Here is a 24,172-nt window from a genome sequence, read left to right on the forward strand (position 1 = left end):
TAAAAAAAAAGATTTTATTTATTTGAGAGAGAGAGAGAGAGATGGTAAACCAATTCTATGTGAATGTAAATAACATTTAAAAGAAAGTGAAGTATATTTTTCAAAACAAAAACTCTAATGAGTATAGTGTCATTGCTTTATATGTTTGTACATCTTTATGACGCCTGACTTAATGCATGATAGCTGAATTCTCATATCTGCTTCTACATTCATGTCATAACCTGTCGCTCCTAGAAAATTGCCCTGAACATTTGTGAGAGCACGATAGTGGAAAAGGCAAATAAAATATTAATACCGTTATGAAAATAATTTTGACCTTGTGGGTTCCCTGGAGGAGAATCCTGGAACCCCAGGGGTCCTCAGGCCACACTTTGAGAACCACTACCTTAAAGTATTTTTGCTTGATATGCCCATGCATAACCTATAATGGCTCTGAGCAGTAGCCCAGGTAAACCAGTAGAAGGATATTAAAAGGAGGCTCAAATTGATCATATCTCAGAAAATGGAAATAAGATGAGTTTCAGAGCAATATGCCCCAGGGCAGGGAATTGGCAGGGAAAACCCCAAATCATGAGCGGCCAATTCAAGCTTTCCTCATTTTACCAGTCCCTTTGAATCTTTAAATAGAATATGATTTACACAAAAATATGTGCAATAACACATATTTTAAAGGAAATGGCTATTCTATAAAGCACTTTTACTCTCCATTTTTTTTCCAGACTTACCATTTCAGATGATTTGAAGGTTGGCTTTTTCTGCACAGACCATGCTACGCAGACAGATTCCAGCGAAATTCTGCCCTTAAAAGAGTTGAGCTCATCTACAGAAAAGCTAATACGGGTAAATCTGAATTTATTTTCAAATTTCTGAGATTATTTTGGGTATTGTTTGCCTTGATGTCTCTTTCCTTCACAGAACTGAAATGACTAAAAATTTTTAAATTCACAAGCTGAATTGGATGACAGTCATGTTTTTTAAAAATAATTTGTATCAACTACTGCTTGTATTTATATCATGCTTATATATATTAACTGGTTTAGTGAAATATGTTGTTACTCTCTTTGGAATTTTTTGATATCTGTGAACATTTTCTATTTATGGTACTTTAGAAATTATGAAATATTTTTGGATTGTAGAAAAATGTGGAGAGTCATATAGTGAATCACTGTGTTGCCCAGCATACAGCTTTGTCAAATCTTGACTTTCTACCATTTTTCCTTTGGATATTTTTTGACTGTAAAGAAATAGAACATTTCATATATCTCAGATATCAAGAGTTATTAAAACCCCTAATCAATAAAACTGTCACATGGGATAGCATACTACTATAAATACTCTTGTGTACTTTGTTTGTTTCTTCACTGAACAGTGTAACTTGAATATCAGTCCGTATTGGTAGTTTCCTTGTCATTTTCACGAGTATATTCTATAATAAAATGTGCTTCATTTATTTAGCCCTCTCCCTATTAATGGGCATTTTGGTTGTTTCAAATCTTCTACTGTGATAAAGAATTCTGTACATACTCAGAGGCCATCCAGTCTGTGGCATAAACTTAGAAGTGGAATTTCTGAGTCAGAGGATGTATGCATTAGTCATTTTGAGGGATATTGCCAAATTGCTCTGTGCAGAGATTGTACCAATTTACATCCCCACCAGTAACTTCTGGAAGCTTCTCTTTTCTTACATACTTGCCAGTTTGTTGCCTTTTCTAATAATACCTTCAGAAAAGTTTTGTAACTTTATTTTCTTGCAGCTGGTCATGTCCAAATGGCTAAGTCTGGGCAGTAGAATTAGATGGAAATATTATGTGGCAGCTTTGGAGAACCTTCTTTAAGAAATGGTTTACGTGCACTTGCCTTCTGCTGCTTTACTTCCTCCTTCTCTTCTCTCTTCCTCCCATCCTTCTTTCCTCGCTCCCTCCCTCCTTCACTTCCTTTCCTTATTTCTGTGCCTAGAACACTGATGCTATGTAGATGTATTAATCCTCACTCATATCTTTATTTCTAGTTCATAAATTTCCTATCTTTATTTTTTAATTTATTCTACTATTTTGGTTTCACTTTGTTTTCTTTTTTTTCTGATTCCTTGAGTTGGAGCTCAGTATCAATTAGGATGTCATACAATTCTATTTTTAAGAAATATAACTATATTGGCCTAATCAAATACGAAGTCACTTAGAAGTAGGCATCTGTAGTTGGGGCAGTAGCTCTCTGTTGTCCTCTATGTGCCAGACTTGTTTTATCTTTCTAAATCTCCATTATTAGTGTGTGGCTTTTGCTTTCATTTTTCTGACCTCAGAGTAGCAAGATGGCTGCTCTGCTCCCAGCCTCCATCTGCATTTCACACAGGAAGGAGACTATGAGAGAAGTAAGGGGGTCGGTGGTGACCATGGTAGGAAAGCAGGAACTTTCCATAGAAAACCCCAGCTTATTGATCATTGGCCCAAACTGTATCACTTGACCACCTCAACAGTAAGGAGTTCTAGAGTAGTGAACAATTTAGTTAGACGTAGTTCTGTCCAGACAAAGTCCCAGTCCTCTCAGTAAGGAAGAACCAGTGTAATGGATCATGGGTTTGGATAGTGGGGTGTCAGCTCCCAGTGCCTACAGTGCATCATTTCTGTGGCCCCTCTTTTCTTTTATAAGCATTTACAGTCTTGTATTTCCCCCAAAATACTTCTTTACCTTCACCCCACAAATTTGGAAATGTAGCATTTTGTTAGTATTCATAATACTAATTATATTTATTAGTTATTGCTTTTAATATTGATTAGTATTATATTGAAATGCTCTAACATTTTCCAAGTATGCTTTTTAGTTATGTTGTTGATTTTTAAAGTCAGTTTTTTGTTGTCGGTGAAAACTCTTTGTGAGACAAATTATTTGGTGTTTGCAACTTACACTGAGGCTTTGTGTGAGGTCAGTCTTTGTCATTGTGTCCTGGATATGGGAAATTAAAAATAATCTGCATTCATTCGAATAGTTCAGAGTGTATATATGTGTAAGTGTATATGTGTACATGTTCATATATATGTATGTAAATGTATTTATTTTGCCATTCTGTTCGATACTAATATCCTTATACCAACATTCTTTGGCATAGTGTTTGCCTGACAAATCTTTCCTGTCCATACACTGACCTCATTTCTGTGTTGCATCCTTGGTATATCCTTTACAGATTATAGATAGTAGGTTTAAAAAGCACCCAATCTTATAATCTTTTCCAATAGCTAGTTTATTCTCTTAATATTAGTTGTGATTACTAATCTGTTTTTATTTTTCTGCCAACTTATTTTGTAATTTCTCTTCTTTAATACTTCTTTTTTTCTCCCTCCCTACTTTTCTTTGGATTTATCAACTTTCTTTAGTTCCGATTCTCTCCTCTATTGGGAATTAAGTGAATCATGTTATCTATCTATTTTTTTTAATTTAATTTTATTTTTTCAGTGTTCTAAGAGTCACTGTTTATGCACCACACCCAGTGCTCCATGCAATATGTGCTGAATCATGTTATCTTTATTCTTTTAATGGTTGCCTCCAGTTTGAACATGTGCACTTGGTTTTACAGTGTGTGGACGTAGCCAGAATTTCTAATTTCTGTCAAACAATGCAAGAAACTTACTACTTTTATCTGTAATCACCCCCCATCTTACATGTTATTATTCTCAAGTATGTCAATTCTGCCTTTTTTCCTAATATTTTTTGCAGTTATCTATTCATATCATTATTTTATACACTTAATATTTGTTTTGATTTGCTCACATTTGCTAATTTCTTTCTCACCATTACTTCCTGTATCTCCTTTTACTTTTGAGTTTAATTTTTGTTCTTCCTAAAGATCCCTTGATTCTTCTTTCAGAGCATGGTCTACTTAGTGTTAGTATTGTACAACCTCACATAACATGTAATACCCTTGAAATTGTATGTATCTGTTTACCGCCCTCCCCTGTCCCTTACGCCATGGTTATTGTATGTATCATATCTACATACATTATACACACAGCTTATAATGTTTGCTTTAAACATTCTTATACATCTTACGCTAATAAGAAGAAAAACCAGTATTTTACCTGGATATATACTATTTCCAATGCTCCTCATGTTTTTCTGAAAATCCAAGTTTCCAGTCTATAATAGTTCTTTTTAGTCTGATTCTTTAACAATTCTCAATTTTGGCAACGAGTTCTCATAGTTTTCCTTATTTAAAATGTTACATTGATATGGGATTCTAGATTGATAAGTAGTTTTTTTTCCTTTTGCTATAGTATTGCTCTTCTGACTTCCTTGGTTTCTAATAAGAAAAGTTTAATCATTCCAAAAGTTATTCCCCTGTATGTACTTGTTTTCTTTCCTGACTGCTTTCAAGATTTTCTTTTGGGGGGGGTGCCTGGTTTTCTCAGTCACTAAAGCATGCCACTCTTGCTCTTGAGGTCGTGAGTTTGAGCCCCATGTTTTGTGTAGGCGTACTTAAGAAGAAAAAAGATTTTCTTTTTATCTTTGATTTTCAACAGTTGAATTATTATGTACCTAGGTGTGATTCATATGTATTTATCTTGCATGAGGTTTGTTTAGCATCTTGAATCTTTGTTTTTTTTATCATATTTGGGAGCTTTTTGGCATTATATCTTCAAGCATTTTTTTCCTACCCTACTTTTTATATCATCTCCTTCTGCAGCTCTAGTTACTTGCATGTTAATACCTCTGATTATGGACTTACATATCCCCAATTTCTGTTCACTTTTAAAATTTTTAGAAATTATTTTCTCTCTTTTGTTCTACTGATTTATCTTCAAGTTCACACACTCTTCCCCTTTGTCATTGTTATTCTTTTTTTTAAGATTTTATTTATTTGAGAGAGACAGAGGGAGAGAGCATAAGCAGTGGGGAGAGGCAGAGGTAGAAGCAGACTCCCCTCTGAGTGGGGAGCCTGACATAGGACTCGATCCCAGGACCTGGAGACAATGACCTGAGCTGAAGGCAAACACTTAACCATCTGAGACACCCAGGCGCCCCTGTCATCTTTATTCTTCTATTAAACTGCTCCAGTGAATTTTTAACTTCAGACATTTTAGTTTTCAATTTCTGCTTGTTTTCTTTATTGTAGTTTCTATTTCTCTGCTGATACTGCCTATTTTTTCCCATTTGTTATAAGTTTAAATGTTCTTGACTTCATTCTGCATAGTTAAAATAGCTGCTTTAAAATCATTGCCTAATAATTCCAACATTTGGATAATATTGGTTTTGATCTCAATGATCTTTTTTGGGGGGACTGAATCACATTTTCCTGTTGTTTTTTTTAATCAGATATTTTGAATTAAACCTTGGGTACTGTGAATGTTATGTCCTGACTTCTGATATTTATGTATATATTCCCCCGAAGACTGTTGATATCTTTGTTTTAGCACATAATAAACTTGTTTGGATTCCAACCATAAATGTTTCTTGGTTGACAGCCCAAATCTCATTGGGCTGCTTGCAGTCTCTTCCATGTATGTGTGTTTTAGGGGTTATGTTGAGGTTTGTTCTGAGTTTATATACAGACTTTTCACTCCTTCTCTTTGGTTCTTTTCTTTTTAGGAACCCCACACAATTACATTCAGTATGTGTGATTGCTCTGTCTTTTTACTACTCAGACCATAAAGGCCAATGATTTCTAGTTGAGGTTTGGCTGCCTTGTGAGGTCATTCAACTCAGCTGCCCAAGCAGGCATCTCACCCTGCATCATTTCCTTCCTCCGAATTTTGAATCCCCTCCAGGATCTCCTGCTTCTGTTTATTCTCCAGAATAATGATTGTGTTTTGCTCATATTTTATCTAGAGTTTATAATGATCTGTGGGAGTCTCACTTCCAGTGGAGTTTGTTTGACCACACAGGATTTCTCTGCCTCCGTTCCTCAGAACATGCAGTCCACACATGACTGGGTCTTCTAAAGGCAAAGTCATCTCTGCCTGTTCCTGGAAATTAAGGAATTCCTTAAGATTTCACTTGTTTTCAAATATTTTTAAAAATAATTTCTAAACATAGTACCCTTCATGAGTTGACCACATGGTATAAAAAAATAGTCATAACTATTCAAACCTGGGCCTTCCATTTCTAGTCCTATGATATTGGATTAGATAATCACTTAACCGCTGGAAGTCTTCTTACCCTCATCTGCAAAATAAAAGGTTTGCTGTAGTTTCAGGATACTAAAATGAGATTCTTTCCAGGATGCCAGTACACCAGGTCTCAAATTCCAAAGTGAGTTTGAGTTAGATTCCATTTGCAGGATTTGCAAAAGGAATGTTGCGTTAGATCAATGACTCTTGGCTTTTGAAATAGATCAAGGATAATCAAAATAAAGGAGTCAGGAGGTGAAGAGGAAAAATTACTGAGGTGATCAAGAAAGCATTAGTGCTCTGCTCTTTATATAAGAGTTACCAGAAGCAATCCTTCTCAACTCAAAGTTAGTAAAGCAGGCTTTATGGAAACTGAAGTATGTTTGCTGCTTTTGGAAAACATAGAGGCCTGGTGCTGACCTGTACTTAAAGAAACTAAGAAGATGAAGTGGCTAAGTTGGGATCATTCTATATTTCCAGGGTTGTTGGGGTGAGGAATGTATGATTGTTTCCCAGTAACAACATGTGGCCTATGAAAGAGGAAGAGAGAGAGAGAGAAAGTGCCTCATCATGGGGTCATTCTGGGCATTGTCCAATAGAATGATCTAAAAGGACAGAGGACCCCAACAGTAGGAAGAAGGAAAAAAAAGAGTTCTATATTCATAGGGCCTGAGGAAGGAGTAGCAGTGATCACCCAGTCTTATTTTGAATGTGCTTAACTCATGGTAATAATATTCTAAATTCTACTTTGAGGCTGTGTTTGGAGTGACAGTGGGATTTATATTCCCAAGAATGAGCAGAAAAGTCATGGAATTGACTAAAGTTCCCATTCAGGGCAGGGGAAGATTGCCTAGTGAATACATTTTAAATAGATGGTAGAAGACAAAAATACATTGTTATGTTTTGGTGATCAGAAATGATTTTTAGTCAACATGCTGGTTATATATTAAAGTGCTTGGCTAGTAAATTCACAACAAATGTTCATTTTTGCCTATCTATTCTGATATAATATCCACATCTTAGACTATACCTTTTGAGGTATGATAGAGTGTTGTTGTTAGCCCAGATATTTTATTCTACATGGGAAGAAACCACCAGGAACCTTCTTTCCCTTACTCCATTAGCATAAGTTAATTTAGCAGATTAACTGGGATTCTCCATTGTACATCATATTTCAGAGGTGTTCTTAAAAGGCAGGGCAGGTCCCGGACTACATTCAGGTCATAGGCCCATGTTGGGGAGGAAAAAATTTTTCTTTACCTTTGCACATTCTTCTAGCTGGTCTAAGAATCAAATTGACAAGAGATTAATAGGAGAAAAAAACTTAGTAACATGTATACCTCCTGAATACACGTGAGAGACCGAGGAAAACTGTGTAACTCCCTGAAATGGCCTTAATTACTACTTTCAACTAAAGACAAAAGAAGATGTTGGGGGAGGATGGGAGCAGTTATGGGAGGTTCTGAGGAAAAGCACAATAAGCAAGGTTTATTGTTTATGCATATGGTTATGTAGACTTAAATCAGCATAGGAGCTTCTAGAGATTTTAAGTCATCCCCCTCTTGCAGGTATAGGTAGGGAGGCACCTTTACAAGTGGAGATTTCCCTTCTAAATGTAAATGTCTCTTATGAGAGGGTAACTTCTACTCAGTTTTGGAGCTTCACTTGTGTTTGCAGTTTCTTAAAAATACTCAGTCTAAAATAATCAATATGCCAAAGAGACATGTCTTAGGGTGGCAAAATTTGCTTCTCTAAACCCAGAACCAGGCAATGTACTAGAACCTTCACACAGATTGCCCTTACTCTCTTCAATAATGTACGTTTTTCCAATTTCAGATTATTAGATCCCTTCAAGTGGATTTTGGGTTCCTCAAAGAATTGCTTCAGTTGAAATTTGAGGACCGTCTTAAAGAAGAGTCTTTTAATCTCTTCACTGCTCTACATGACAGGATCCTAACAATTGAAAAACATTATCAAGAGGTACACGTTCTTTCATTTCCTTTGTTCTATATGTGGATTGATCTTGTGCTTAGATCAGTATGTACTACAGTTTTGAACTTAGCAACTCATGAGGGCAATCTAATTTGCATATGTTGTGTCTCATATAAGAGCTAATCCATCTAGTAGCTTTACTTTGTGTCAGGAACTTTATAAGTACTCTGTATATAATTTCATCTAATCCTCACACTAACCCCATGAAGTAGGTGCGATTATTATCCCTCTCTCACAGATGAGGAAATTGAGGCCCAGGAAGTTTAATTAACTTGCTTAAGGCCACCAGCGAAACAACAGAGTTTATTTTCCTGGCCAGACAGTTTGATGCTTAAGATCTGGCTCTTAAGCACAATTTTATAGGATATTATTTGTGTTTATTATCTCTGTACGAGCCCAAGGCTTGAAAACTGTGCTGCTTCAAGAAATTTCCTAAAGTCTTTGGTCAGGTTAGCATATTTGTCTGGCATTAAGAACAACTACTGCTCTTCCTCAGTTATAAAACAAAACAAACCCCCCCTCTTCTATGGACCCTCCCATTCTGGAAACCACACTAAGCCTTTTAAATGTGTTTCCTCCATAAGTCCCTCAACAATGCTTAAATGAAATCCAGTTATCCCTGATCTACAGATAAGGAAACTGACATGCCAAGGTTAAGTAACCTGCTTCAGGTCAGGCAGATTGAAAGTGGCACAATGATATTGAAATCCAATTCTGTCTGGCTCTAAAACCTAATCATTGTTTGCAGTCCATGCTGGAATCAGAACTGAAATCAGAATCAAGGTTTGTGGGGTTTTTTTGATGTACTGTCTTTCATTTTTATCCAAAACAATGGTCAACTGATAAGATTAATCAGAAAATGACTCTGGTTTATGGCTAGGGGGCTCTAGATTTTTTTTTTTCCCTTAAGATTTTATTTATTTTTCTGACAGAGAGAGAGATCACAGGTAGGCAGAGAGGCAGGCAGAGAGAGAGGAGGAAGCAGACTCCCCGCCAAGCAGAGAACTCCATGCTGGGCTCGATCCCAGGACCTTGAGATCGTGACCTGAGCAGAAGGCAGAGGCTTAACCCACTGAGCCACCCAGGCACCCCTAGATTTCTTTTTATGAGCATATCCCATTCAAAAGGTACAAGGACCAGGAGAGGATATGAATTACAAATAGGTTTTACTATTTTTAAAAGCCCCTTTAGAAAGATAGTAGAAAGGCTTAAATATATAAAGTGAAATAAAATGCTCAAATTATCTGTATTTATTTTATCCATTTGAGCTCTCTGTTGCCTATAGTTAAGTATAAGTAAAAATCGAACGCAGCATGGGGCACCTGGCTGGCTCAGTCGGTTGGGTGGCTGGCTCTTGATTTCAGCTCAGGTCATGATCTCAGGGTCACAAGATTGAGTCCTGCATTGGGCTCTGTGGTCAGTGTAGAGTCTGCTTGAGAGTCTCTCTCTCCTTCTTCCCCTCCCCCTGCTCACACATGTGCACTCTCTCATGTGTGCTCTTTCTCTCAAAAATAAATTAACAAATCTTTTTTTTAAAGGTTTTATTTCTTTATTAGACACAGAGAGAGAGAGAGAGATCACAAATAGGCAGAGAGGCAGGCAGAGAGAGAGGGGAAAGCAGGCTTCCCACTGAGCAGAGAGCCCGATGCGGGGCTTGATCCCAGGACCCTGAGATCATGACCTGAGCCAAAAGCAGAGGCTTAACCCACTGAGCCACCCAGGCGCCCCAACAAATCTTTTTAAAAAAAGATTGAATGCAGTGTAATAGCTGTAGTGCAGGAGAAATGATTACAAATTGGATTTTTCACAAGATTTGTGATGATCTGAATCTTGGTTTTATACGGGGTCCCTCAGTAGGGTGTGAAAATCATATCTGGAAATACAGTATGGTGCTCACTGTACTTATTTTTGGTTTGCAGAATGAGGACATCATAAGAAAATGCTACAATCAGCAGTTGGCTGATGCCATAGCTGTTATCAAAGGAATGTACAAGGTGGGTTTTTGGTGCTGTCATGGGTAAGGCCAGCTTCCCACCCTGTGAATGCAGAGTGGGGCTCACTGGAGGTTCCCAGTCTGTGTTTTTGGTTTTGAAGATCTGTCTGCCCAGTTTTCAGGTCACTGAAAAGGGATCAGGCCTAAAACTGTTCACACTCACATTAAATTGACCAAAATAACACTTTATTGTGACAGGTATCAATTTGCAGAGACTGGAAAATTCCAGTCTGGTGTCTGGGTAAGTGAGGAAGTAATCCAAAGTCTGTTTGGTGAGCATGCGGTTGGATAGAAGATCAGATAGTCCCCATGAGTTCATTGTGATTGTTGTAACTCCCCATGAAAGGTCTCTTACCTTTGGTGGTGTATCTTTTCTACTGATGAGGACACGTCTATCTGCCAGACATGGCACTTCACTCTCCCAAACAATGGGAACATGCATAGTTTTCAATGATTTCCTTTTAGGGTTTGTAGAACCAAGTGCTTCCTTTGATAACTGTAATCTTGCCTTTCACTTTGTTAAACCTCTGGGCAGAAATACTTTTTATTATGGCAAAGTGTTCATTGGTTGCATACTTCTTTTCAGAGCATTTATCCCATTTGTATTTAGTTATGTAATTGCCAGTTACATGTTCTGTTCCATGCCAGGCTGTAAGCCTTATGAGGGCAGGGATGTTGTCCGTCTGATTCACAGCTCTGCCTGCCTCTTTGCACTGGGTCTGATGCATAATTAGCAATTGTGGGAGTGGGAGAGGGAGAAGTAGGGAGCTCTATGTGGGGCTATATCCCGGGACCCTCAGATGAGGACCTGAGCCGAAGGCAGACACTGAACCAACTGAGCCACCCAGCCGCCCCCCCCGCTTCCTTTCCAGATACGGCGCGAACATAGACAAAGTCAGGTGCCTGACCAGTGTGACCTGAAACTAAGTTGGCTCTGAGGTTTGCGGAGGAGGTTATTCTTTGTCATTTAACAAGCCTTTCGGGAAGAAATATCCTCCTTCTTTCTTGGTTTGACATTGTTGTCTCCTGATGCTTGGAATTGCGGCAGCCAATCTGCAGCCAAGGACTGAGGCACTTCGGATGTGCTAAAGGCGGCAGAGCGGAAAGATAGAAAGCACCGGGGTCCTTGAGGAACATCACTGAGCAACTCAATAACTCTGGCCCAGTCCTGCCTCTGGCCCTTGCATTTCATGAGATAATACCCTTCTTCATGTTTAAGCCACTGGTTCAGTGATTTCCAGCTGAAAATATTCCAGAACCTACTGCTGTGACAACAATCTCTGTGACTCCGTGCCAGATGTGTTCCCACAAGGGCGGTGACCCTGTCTTTCTCCCCTGCCACATTACCTCGCTCCTCTCCCACACCAAGGCGGAGCCTAATTCCCCCTCCTTGAATCGGGGCTGGCCTTGGTGCCTTGCTCCTGGGTATAGAAGGGGCCATTGCACCCGTTCAGATACTAGGTCTAAAGAAGCTTTGCAGCTTCATTCTCATCCTCTTGGAACCTTTGCTGTCTGGATTCACCCTCTCTGAATCCAGCCGCTGTGTTGTGAGAAGCTCAAGCTGTTTGGAGTATCTACCTGTGGGTACTAGGTCCGGAGGCTCAGCTGAGCTCAGCTTTCAAGGCATCCAGCCCCCAGCCATTTTCTTTTTCCATCTGAGGTCCCAGGCATTACGGAGGAGAGACAAGACATCCCCTTGGGCTGGCCTTAATTCCTCGCCCCACGGAGCTCAAGAGCACGATAAACAGTTGTGGTTTTATGGCGCTAAGGTTGGGGAGATGTATCATGCAGCAGTAAATAGACAGCTGGCACGGCTCCCTTGCACTCACATCAATAAGCAACATTGCCATTGTTGGACAGATGACCGCTCTAGTAGTTCTGCCAGGACCCCATGGCACCCGGGTTCGACAGTTACCATCACGCGTGCTTTAGAACCAGGACCCTGGCTGGAGTCCGACTACTTGGGTTAGAGTCCTGGCTCGGTCACTTTATCGTTATGTGACCTTAGGCGGAAGATTGAACCTCTCTGCCTCAGTTTTGTCATCTGTCAAATGAGGATCATTATAGTGCCCCCCTCACAGGCTTGTTATGAGGGTGGAATGAGGATGGAATGAACCGATCCCTGTGAAGCACTTACAGTGGTGCCTGCAACAAGATAAGTGCCGTCTGAGTGTCTGCCAACTCAACGAACATTTCACATGGTTGTGACGCTCCTTGGCACTGGTCATTTGTTGTGCTCCCTTAATTCTCTTAGTACTTAGACCGGTAGCTTTCTGACCACTGACTGCAGGTATGGGAAAGTGCCCTTAAGAGAGCTGTGATAACCGCCTGTATCTGTTATGTTGAACCATAGGAAATTGCCACTTTTGTCTCCCAAAATGCGAAATATCAACAATTTCCTATGTTTCAACATAGTAAACATACTTAATAGATAAAGGCAGCAACAAACTACATAAAATATTAGGCTGTAATATCTTAAAGTAGAAGAAATTCATCTTCAGTTCAACTGAACACATGTTGATTGAGTACTGCGTGCTTGAGATACGGTGAATACTGACCTTACAAAGATGAATGAGAGATGAATAGGGGTGAATTACAAACTTGGCCATGATGTACTTCGTTTATTGCAGAGATAAACATATAAAAGATATGGAAACACCACAAAGGGAGCAGTTAGGTCTGCTTTCATGCTTTGGGAAGGCTTCACAGAGAAGGTGATATTTGTGCTACGCTTTAAAGTAAATTCTCAGTTGGTAGACAAGAAATACAAAGGGATTCTAGGTAGACAGCATAGTGTCTGTTAGTCAGGATGTTTTCAGTGGCAAATGATACCTAATTCACACGGACATTAGTTAAAAGAATGTATTGGTTCATGTAACTGTAACATATAGTGATAGTAATGACTTCAGGAGAAGCTGGATCTAGGTGCTCAAATAGTCTTATCAAATAATCTTATCTTGTCTATATCCTGCTTCTACTTTCTCTGATGGTTTGATTTCCAGTCAGGTTCTCTTCACATGAGAACAACCTTAGGCGAGCTTCTCTTTCTGAATAGTTCCTACAAGAGTCTCAAGACTGACCCTGACCAATCTGGCCTAGCTTTGGTCCCCCACCCTCCACTGCAAGCCAAGCCAGAGTGACATGCCCATCCCAGGAAATAATGTCAAGGAGAGTGTTTAACTATATGGAAAAGAGAGGTTTGGGTACCTAAAGGAGTGATGTTGGATAGGCAAAACTTTAGGCAAATTGGCTTCCCACTTACAATAGCATGTGAAAAGACAAATAGGACATGGTCAGATTGCTGACTGTTGCACCGCCCCACATGGTAGCCAGTACCCATAGGTGGCTATTAAAATTGAAGTTGAGATTAAATTAAAAATTCAGTTCCTGGGTTGCATTAGCCATAGATTTCCCAGCAATATTCTGTGAAACTGAATAACTTAGGAGAATTCATGAAAGTTTGCACAGGTACATTTGATTTTATTTTATCTTTATGCTTTTACTAATAAGTGAAAGAGCTATGCTTTATTGACTGCTTTCTTTGTGCAGGGAGTTTAGATATATCGTTTTATTTGGTCTTCACATGAGCAAGTAGCAAGAACCAGGACCCCACCACAATTCCTCAATTTCTAATGTGGCACAGAGAGTGGTGGTAAGAACAAGAGCCACGTTACAGCCGTGTATTCTTACTTGGTGCTCTTGCTAATTATAAGGTGTAAATAATGCCACTATGGAAGTGCCTATGCTATCCAGCTCATCCAGAATGTGGTACCCAGAGATGAAGTCCAAGTATCTTTTGCCTGGTTCAGCCCCATGAAGTAAACATTTGAGGTGGGCAGTAGTATCCTCATTGGCTAACTTAGGAAACTGAGCCAAGGTGACATTAAGCAACTTGCCCAAGGCCACAGAGCTGGTCGGTGGTAGAGCTGGGAGTCCAGTTCCCATCTGTGTCTCTACAGTTGTTCCACAGAAAATGGGAAATGCTTGAATTTTCTGAGCCAAAGAAAGAGAGGTGCCTCTGTACCCTTCTAGGTGGATACTCCTGTAAGGGCATTAAAATGCGTTGGGGAAATGGAGACACAGATTTCCCTCTAGGAAGGCAGGAACCATGGAGAGTCTCCTCAGTTGCCCAGTGCAGTGCTTGGATTTTAATAAATATTTATTGGAGAAAAATAGAAGAAAGAATGAGAAAGAGGAAAGGAAAGAAGATAAGCTACTATCTGTAGTTGAAGGGAGAATGTTGGCTAGTGGAGGGGAGGGACAAAAGGAATGATGTTCCACCCTAGATTAAAAGAATTTCAAGAGACATCTCACTAAATGCATTATGTGGGGCTAGTTAGGATCCTGCTTTGAGCAAACGAACTGTTAGGAAAAAAAAGTTTCGAGATAATTAGAAAAATTTTACTATGGACTAGATATTAAATGATATTAAGAAACTGTTGTTTTTGTTAATGTGTTGGTGGCAATATGATTACATGAGAAAATAAAGAAACCCGTAGTTATTAGAGATTAACTGGGAAGTAAGTATGTAGGGGTCAAAGACAAGATGTCTAGGATTCCCATAAAAATACACAAGCACAGAATGGGTTGATAACTGTGTAATGGACTATTATAATTTTCTCTACTTTGGTGTATGTTTCATCATAAAAAGTAGACATGTTTGAAAAATGTCCTTTAGTCCTCTTTCTTAGAGTTCAAGATGGAGTCTGAGCTCTCTTGCTTGGTCTATGCCTTCCTGCCCTTTGGTGACCCAGGCCCCCTTGGCTCCCCAGGTTCTGCTGCAGCTTTCAGACCCTCAAACTTACCAAATACATTCCTGCCTTGGGGCTAATCCCTGGAACCCTCTGGTCTCCATCTTCATATTGCAGCTCAAGTGCACCTCCTCAGGCTTCCTGTGACCACCACCGCTCAAGGACAGACCTTGCAGGCCAGTCTGTCCCTATTCCATCACCCCATTCTGTGGCCTTCAGAGCAGTTGTCTAAGATTGTCCTGTTCATGTTTATTTACCTTTGAGTGTTCTGGTTCACCCCACTAGACTCTCTGCTTTGGGAGAGCCGCCATCTTGGCTTCATACCTAGAGGCACGTAGCAGGGGCTGGATAAGCCTGTGTTGAGACAATAAACACAGGAACAAATTAATGGGGAAGGGCTTTCAGAGCATGAATCTTTCCACAGCTATAAAGGAAAATAAAAATAGATATAAAATGAAAAACTTTTGTACAACAAAAGAAAGTAAAAATAGTTTGAAGAAAAATGAAGAACTCGGAAATCTGTGCAAATAAAATATGCAAATAATGTATTAATATTCCTGATGTATTGAGAGCTCCTACCGATCATTAAGATAATGCTGAATAGGCGCACCTAGGTGGCTCAGTCAGTTAAGCATCTGACTGGTGATCTCAGCTTGGGTCATGATCTCACAGTGGTAAGAATTTGAGCCCTGCATCAGGCTCTGCGCTCAGCGGGGAATCTGCGTGAGATTCTTTCCTCCTCCCTCTCCCTCATGCTCTCTCTCTCTAAATAAATAAAAATATCCAAATGGCCAACAGACTTACAAAAAATGTTTAACCTTATTAAAAATCAAACAAATGCAAATGAAGCAAAAAATACTATTTTCATCTATCCAGTTGGCAGGAATTTAAAATTGATATTACCTACTTTTGGCAAGGTGTGGGTTAATGAGTAAACACATATATTGTGGAAGCATAATTTGGTACCATCCATCTGGGAGAAAATTTAGCAAATTCTAAAAAAAATTTAAGTGTGCATTTATTTTGACCTAGTAATCCCAATTTAAGGGGATAAAAATACATATACAACGACTAGCATTGTTAACTAGTTTTTAATAGAAAATAATAGAATCATACTACTTAATGACATAAATGATAGAAAATACCCGTTCAAACTAAAGTAAATTCATATGTATTACTATGAAGGCATTTCCAAGATACATTTTAATTGAAAAAAAAATGTGGCTGAACAATACAATATTGGAGATCATACAGAATGTCTGGAGAATGAGGGAGAAAAAGAAACACTTTAATTTAAAGTTTTTGTACTTTTATAACGGTCATGCTTCCATTGTTTTATAACATGTGTCACTTAGTAGTAAAAAGAAGTATCATTTCAGTTGTAATACATTTCTTTTTTCCCCTACCCTTTCTCTTTTTTCTTTCTTTTCCTTGACATTGACTTTTACAATAATTAAGGGAGTTTTCTTTCAAAATGTCACCCATTCTGTATCTGTTAGTTTGCTTCCTCAAGGGAATGTGCCATTTGTTCCTCTGTTTTCCATATTTCTCATAAATTAGAATTTAACTCTAAAATTGTGATTAGAATCAAATTCAAATTTATACCTTGACAAGAATGGCTTATTGGCAGGGCTTTTAAAAAGTAAACTTCTACTTGCAGTGTAATTTACACACATAAAAGTACACAGATTATAAATGTACAATTCAAATTTTTCTTAAAAAGAGGAACATACCCAAATAATCATTATTTAGATCAAGAATTAGGATATTATGGCACCTTCTACCTCTCCAAAGGTTATCATGATCTGACTTCTGTCAGAGGGTTTGTTTTGCTTATGTTTGGATTTTAATGTAAATAAAGCCATACAACACTTGCTTCTTTATGTCTGACTTTTATCGTTGGACATGACATTTGTAAGATTTATCCATATTGTTGCACACAGCAGTATTTGTACATGGCAATACTTTGTTCTTTCTCATTGCTGTATAGTATTCTGTTATATAAATGTTCTTGTACATATCTTTTTTTTAAGTTTCTTTTTTTTTTTTTTTTTTTACGTAATCTCTACACCCAATATGGGGCTCAAGCTTATAACTCCAAGATCAAGAGTTATGTGCTCTACAACTGAGCCAGCCAGGTGCCCCTCTTGTACATATCTCTTATTCTGTATGTATGTATATAGAGAGAGGGCATCAGCAGGAGGGGCAGAGGGAGAGGGAGAGAGAATCTCAAGCAGACTTCCCACTGAGCTCAGAGCCCGACATGGAGCTCAATCTCATGACCCCAAGATCAAACCCAACCTGAAACCAAGAGTTAGATGCTCACCTAACTGAGCCACCCAGCCGCCCCATGTATCTTTTACTGCACGTAAGTATGCATTTCTTGGGGCATATGCTTAAGTAGAATTGCTAAACCACAGAGTAAGAGCATTTTTGGTGTTAGTGGATGCTGTTTTCTAAGGTTTCTACTGTTTTTCTAAGTTACACCAATTTTGACTCCCTTCAGAGACATGGAAGTGTTCTAGCTGCTCCATACTTTTCGTTAGTTCTATCGCTCTTTTAGATTTTAACTCTTTGTGAGTGTATAGAGGTATCTGTTTATGTCTGACATGTATTTTTCAAGATTACTAAGGTTGCTGTAAAGAGAATACATGACAAGAAGGCAAGAGTGGGAATAAGAACAGTGGGAGGCTGTTTCAATCAGGTGATGGTGGTGGTTTGGAATAGGATGGGAGCAATGGAAATAGAATGAAGTGGATGAATTTGGGATATATTTTAGAGGTAGAACAATAAGGTTTGCCAATGTGGAAGAGGAACAAAAGGGAGAAATCCATGGGGCGCTTGGGTGGCTCAGTGGGTTAAAGCCTCTACCTTCGGCTCAGGTCATAATCCCAGGTCCAGGGATTGAGCCCCTCATCGGGCTCTCTGCTGGGCGGGGAGCCTGCTTCTACCTCTTTCTCTGTCTGCCTCTCTGCTTACTTATGATCTTTGTCTGTCAAGTGAATAAATAAAACCTTTAAAAAAAAAGGGGGGGAGAAATCCTAGGTAGCTCCTAGCTTTTTTTTTTTTAATTAATTAATTTTATTTTTTTTAAACATATAATATATTTTTATCCCCAGGGGTACAGGTCTGTGAATCGCCAGGTTTACACATTTCACAGCACTCACCATAGCACATACCCTCCCCAATGTCCATAACCCCAACCCCCCCCCTCCCAACCCCCCCTCCCCCCATCAACCCTCAGTTTGTTTTGTGAGATTAAGAGTCACTTATGGTTTGCCTCCCTCCCAATCCCATCTTGTTTCATTTACTCTTCTCCTACCCCCTTAACCCCACATGTTGCATCTCCTCTCCCTCATATCAGGGAGATCATATGAAAATTGTCTTTCTCTGATTGACTGAATTCGCTAAGCATGATACCCTCTAGTTCCATCCACGTTGTCGCAAATGGCAAGATTTCATTTCTTTTGATGGCTGCATAGTATTCCATTGTGTATATATACCACATCTTCTTTATCCATTTCTCTGTTGATGGACATCTAGGTTCTTTCCATAGTTTGGCTATTGTAGACATTGCTGCTATAAACATTCGGGTGCACGTGCCCCTTTGGATCACTACGTTTGTATCTTTAGGGTAAATACCCAGCAGTGCAATTGCTGGGTCATAGGGTAGTTCTATTTTCAACATTTTGAGGAACCTCCATGCTGTTTTCCAGAGTGGTTGCACCAGCTTGCATTCCCACCAACAGTGTAGGAGGGTTCCCCTTTCTCCACATCCTCGCCAGCATCTGTCATTTCCTGACTTGTTAATTTTAGCCATTCTGACTGGTGTGAGGTCATATCTCATCATGGTTTTGATTTGTATTTCCCTGATGCCGAGTGATATGGAGCACTTTTTCATGTGTCTGTTGGCCATCTGGATGTCTTCTTTGCAGAAATGTCTGTTCATGTCCTCTGCCCATTTCTTGATTGGATTATTTGTTCTTTGGGTGTTGAGTTTGCTAATTTCTTTATAGATTTTGGACACTAGCCCTTTATCTGATATGTCGTTTGCAAATATCTTCTCCCATTCTGTCAGTTGTCTTTTGGTTTGTGTTAACTGTTTCCTTTGCTGTGCAAAAGCTTTTGATCTTGATAAAATCCCAATAGTTCATTTTTGCCCTTGCTTCCCTTGCCTTTGGCGATGTTCCTAGGAAGATGTTGCTGCGGCTGAGGTCGAAGAGGTTGCTGCCTGTGTTCTCCTCAAGGATTTTGATGGATTCCTTTCTCACGTTGAGGTCCTTCATCCATTTTGAGTCTATTTTCATGTGTGGTGTAAGGAAATGATCCAATTTCATTTTTCTGCATGTGGCTGCCCAATTTTCCCAACACCATTTATTGAAGAGGCTGTCTTTTTTCCATTGGACATTCTTTCCTGCTTTGTCAAAGATGAGTTGACCATAGAGTTGAGGGTCTATTTCTGAGCTCTCTATTCTGTTCCATTGGTCTATGTGTCTGTTTTTGTGCCAGTACCACGCTGTCTTGATGATGACAGCTTCATAATAGAGCTTGAAGTCCGGGATTGTGATGCCACCAACTTTGGCTTTCTTTTTCAATATTCCTTTGGCTATTCGAGGTCTTTTCTGGTTCCATATAAATTTTGGGATTATTTGTTCCATTAGCTCCTAGTTTTTTGACTTGAACAGCTGGAAGCCCAGTTCACATTAGTGATTGGAGGAGTCTTGTGGAAGAAGAGTATTTTGAACTCAGGGAGTGGATCCTGTTCAAAGTAGGCTTCACAAGAGTAGAGTTCTTGGTTTCTACCTTTCACTTATGTATCCCAAGCACCTACAATATTAACCAACACAAAGTCAGCAATTAGAAGTATTTGCTGAACAAATGAATGAATTAGATGTCTTAGTGGTAATGTCTGGCAATTAGTTGAATGTATGAGTTTAGAGGTCTATGGAGAAACAGGTTAGAGATATGTGTCTGAGAGTCATCACCGTAATATATTTAAAGCCATAGGACTAGATGAGATCACCCAGGGAAGAAGTGTATTTATATGAGGTTAGGACAAATGAGGGGTTGTTGGAGAGGCAGTAGAAAAAGCAGGGGAATGCGGTGTCACAGAGATCAAGAGAAGAGAAGGTTTCAAGAAGAATGGTCAGTGATATCAAACACACTGAGACTTGAGTTAGCTGAGAGTCAAAAACTGACATTGGCAATATTAACACTGGCATCACTGCGGATCCCAGGAAGAACATCATAGTGGAGCGTTAGGGGCGGACATTCAGTAGGAATGGGTAGAAGATCCAATGCGGACTGAGGACACTGAGAAAGGGAATAAAGGGATGGGGCCATGGCTGGAAGGCTAGAATGAGAAGTTAGGTTCAAGGGACATTTTTTTAAAAGAAGGGATACTAGAAAATGCATGTATGCAGATGGGAAATGTCCAGAACTGGGGGATAAATCGATAATGTAAAAGATGGAAAATAAGATGCAGGAGGGAGTACTGGAGAAGGCCAGAGCAGAGGGGATCCACTGCATAAGTGGAAGGATTGTTCTTAAGGGCAACAGGGATTCTCCATCATTGTACAGAAGTGTATGGGCTGGGAGCTCCTGAGTGGTTCAGTTGGTAAATCATCCTACTCTTGATTTCAGCTCAGGTCGTGATCTCATGGTCATGAGTTTCGGCCCCACATCAGGCTCTGTGCTCATTGGGGAATTTGCTTGAGATTCTCTCTCTCCTTCTCCCTCTGCTCTTCCCCCTAAAATAAATAAATCTTTAAAAAAAGGAGTGTTATGAGCTGAATTGTGTCCCTCCAAAATTCAGAGTTGAAGTCCTAGCTTCCAACACCTCAGAATGTGACTGTGTTTGGACGTAAGGCCTTTGAGAAAACCATGAGTGGATCTGTGAGGTCATATAAGTGGACTCTTTTCCAGTTTGACTGGTGTCCTTATAAGAACAGGAGATTGGGACACAGGCACATACAGAGGGAATATTCTGTGAGGACATAGGGAGAAGGTGGCCATCTGCAAGCCATGGAGAGAACTCAGCAGAAACCAACTCTGCTGACACCTTGATCTCAAACTTTCAGTCTCTAATATTTTGAGAAAAATTTCTTTTGGTTAAGCCCCTCAGCCTTTGGAGCTGTGTTGTAGCCGCTCTAGCAAACCAACCCAAGAAGGGAGAATGAAGTACACAGATAGCTATAGGCAACTTAAAGATTTGACAATGAGCCCTAGGCTGGCTTCTGTCTTCCTAATGAAGGCAGAGACATGACCACAGGCTGAATCTGAAAGAAGGTGGAAGAAGTAAGAGAGAGAAAAGAGAAAATTGGAAAATATTCTGCATTAAAAAAAAATTCCACATTTTTATGTTTTGATGTTTTAAATCTGTTTTGTACACATGGTTGGGTCTTTTTTAACTGGCAGACATTAACTTCTTACATACAAATATCTAGTTTGCAAAATTTGATGTAAACTACCTGACTATATAATAATTTATCATTTTTAAATTGCCTTTATTAGGGGCACCTGGGTTGCTCAGTCTGTTAAGTGGCTGACTCTAGATTTCAGCTCAGGTCATGATCTCAGGGTCCTGGAATCGAGCCCTGGAGCCCTGTGTCGGGCCTCATGTTCAGGGGGGAGTCTATTTCAGGATTCTGTCTCCCTCTACTTTTGTCCCTCTCCCTGCTCATACATGCTCTCTTTCTCTCTTTTTCAAATAAATAAATCTTTAAATAAATTTCCTTTATTAAATTTTTAATAGGAACAGAAGAATATTTATAAAATATAATTGCAAAAGAAATCATGGTACAACCAAATACCCATGTAACAACTGCTGTATTTAAGGAAAAAGACATTACCAGTGTCTTTGATATCCTATGTATACCCTTCCCCAGACCCATCTCTACTGCCATCCATGCCCAAAGAGAACCATAATCATGAATTTTGTGCTTAGTAATCCCTCCATTTTTATTTGCACTTAAATTTATAATTCCAAATGAATTATCAAATCTTCCATTTTGAACTTTTCATATATGTATTTATATAACAAATATATAAATATATATACAAAATAATATTGCATGTATGTGTTCTTCTTGACTTTTGTTCTGAATTTACGTTTCTGGGACTCATCCTTCTTGATATGTATACCTAGCCTCTGTTCATTGTCACTGCATTATTATTCCCCAATATTCTTATCTGTCACGGTAGTACTATTTGCTGTAATTGCAGTTTTGATTTGTTAAAGTTCTTATACCATCTCATGCGTACATGTGCAAGAGTGCTCTAAAGTATATTCCTAAGAGTAGAATTGTAATTTCCTATTTACTAGAAAATGCCAGAGTCTTCTAAACTGAGTGTAATAAAAGACATTCCCTTCAGCAGTATGTAAAAATATTTGTTACTCTGCTTCTTCACAGAGACTTGATTTTTTCAGACATTTTAGTTTTTGTTGATCTTAATGGACATGAAACTGTATCTCGTTGTGTTTTCAATATGAGTTCCCTTGATTATTAATAAGATTAATGACTTTTCCCTATGCGTATTGATTATTCAGATTTCTTGTTCTGTGAAGTGCCTGTTTAGGTTCCTTTTTTTTGTTATTTGTTTTCTCTAATTAATAAGAGTGTTTTGTTAAACTTAAAAATCAAACTGTCACTTATTTTACCAGACAAAGATGGGGTTTATTTGGGAATAGCAGAGAATGGCAACCCGGGACAAGCAAGTTATGGGAAAACCATAGGCAAATCCACCCAACAAAGGAGAGGAATGCTTTTTTATAGAGGAAACTGGGAAGTTGGGAAGGCTTTTATAAACAAAAGGCCCATTGGAGTAAAGTGAGAGTTCAAAGTATAGTGGCTTTTTAGTGGCTGAGTTGTGACTGTCTGTCATTGGCTAGGCTGTTTTTTGGGGGGGCAGGTACAGGGAGGAGGAGGAAGCCTTCCTTCTTCCTGCCTGATAGTGAAGTAGTATCCACTTCCAAGGTCTACCTCTTCCTTTTGGATTTGCAATTGATGATCACAATGGTGGTGTGTGTGAGCTGCCTGAGCAACCTCCTGACCATTCTATGAGATTTCCCTTTATTAATTTTCAGTTTTTAAAAAACATGTTATGAGGGCGCCTGGATGGCTCAGTGGGTTAAGCCTCTGCCTTCGGCTCAGGTCGTGATCTCAGGGTCCTGGGATTGAGTCCCTCATCGGACTCTCTGCTCAGCGGGGAGCCTGCTTCCTCCTCTCTCTCTCTTTGCCTACCTTTCTGCCTACTTGTGATCTCTGTCTGTCAAATAAACAAATAAATTCTAAAACAAACAAACAAAAACATGTTATGGGTTCTCATCTTTTATTTGTTGTCTTCTCAGCTCTTTGTCTTCCCACTCTTTTTATGGTGTTTTTGATGAAATTCTACCCCCCCCTCAATTTTTTTTATGATCATGTAGTCAGTCTTTACTCCTTTCCTCATTGTTTTCACATTCTATGTTTTGTTTTTTAAATGCTCCTACATCTTAAAGTCTTCTAAAATTTTTATATTATTGCCTTTTACACTCAGGTCTTTGATCCACTGGAGTTGATTTTTAATATTGGTCTGAAAAGCCAGGATTCATTTTTCCCCGTAAGGATAACTGAAAGGTCAAAAAATAATGTATTGAAATAATGTATTGAAAATAATCTGTCACATGTCAGGATTCCATGTGTGTAGCCAGATTTGGGGTATTTTGTTCTGTTTCATTAGTTAGATTACCCTGCCTTGTGGACAAATACCATTGAAACTGATACGTAATTTTAGGTATTTGGTATTAGATAAGCTATCTCATTTTCTTTTCTTCTACAGAAATGGCCTGAATAATCTTTGCTTTTTGTCCTTCCATATACGCTAAATAATGTATTTAGTGCTATACTGTATAAATAAACTCACTGAAAATTGTATTGGGTTTGCACTAAAACCTATAGACCATTTTGGGGGGAAATGCATATTTTCCTATAGTTAAGAATTTTTTTCCTCCCAACACTAAATATACAGTCTTTTCTAGCTACTTGACTCCAACAGGATGTCATAGAGGAGGAAACACGTTTTCCTCTATCCTACAAGTTTCAATGAGCGCAATGCAAAAATCAAACTGATAAAAGACAAATTAACAGGAGAGAAAAACAGATTTAATTAAGTGCTATACATTCAAGTTCACAAAGAAATGTGGTTTAAGGAGGCAGCCAGAATTTGGGGGCTTAAATGCCATCCCAGAGGGCAACAGAGTTGGAGAAGAGGCTAAACAAAAGAAAAGTTATTTGGGCGCTAGGGAGGTAAGTTACAGGAAGGTGACTAGGGAAAGTATGGTCAACAAGTTCAGTAAG

At 39.0% G+C, this 24,172-nt stretch overlaps 1 protein-coding gene across 2 annotated transcripts in view; it reads left to right on the forward strand.

Annotated features, from left to right (window-relative positions):
* The window catches only part of CUNH10orf67 (chromosome unknown C10orf67 homolog), a 145,966-nt gene that overhangs the window by 13,875 nt on the left and 107,919 nt on the right, over positions 1–24,172 (forward strand). The window contains exons 2-4 of one of the 2 annotated variants that reach the window (XM_032880820.1): positions 720–840; positions 7,935–8,078; positions 10,010–10,084. In XM_032880820.1, coding sequence (XP_032736711.1) covers positions 720–840; positions 7,935–8,078; positions 10,010–10,084 — 340 coding nt within the window. The remainder of the gene's footprint in view (positions 1–719; positions 841–7,934; positions 8,079–10,009; positions 10,085–24,172) is intronic. The other variant, XM_032880822.1, reaches the window with a different exon arrangement.

This window comes from Lontra canadensis, unplaced genomic scaffold (genome assembly GCF_010015895.1).
Source record: "Lontra canadensis isolate GAN:19392208 unplaced genomic scaffold, GSC_riverotter_1.0 scaffold72, whole genome shotgun sequence".
Lineage (NCBI taxonomy): Eukaryota > Metazoa > Chordata > Mammalia > Carnivora > Mustelidae > Lontra > Lontra canadensis.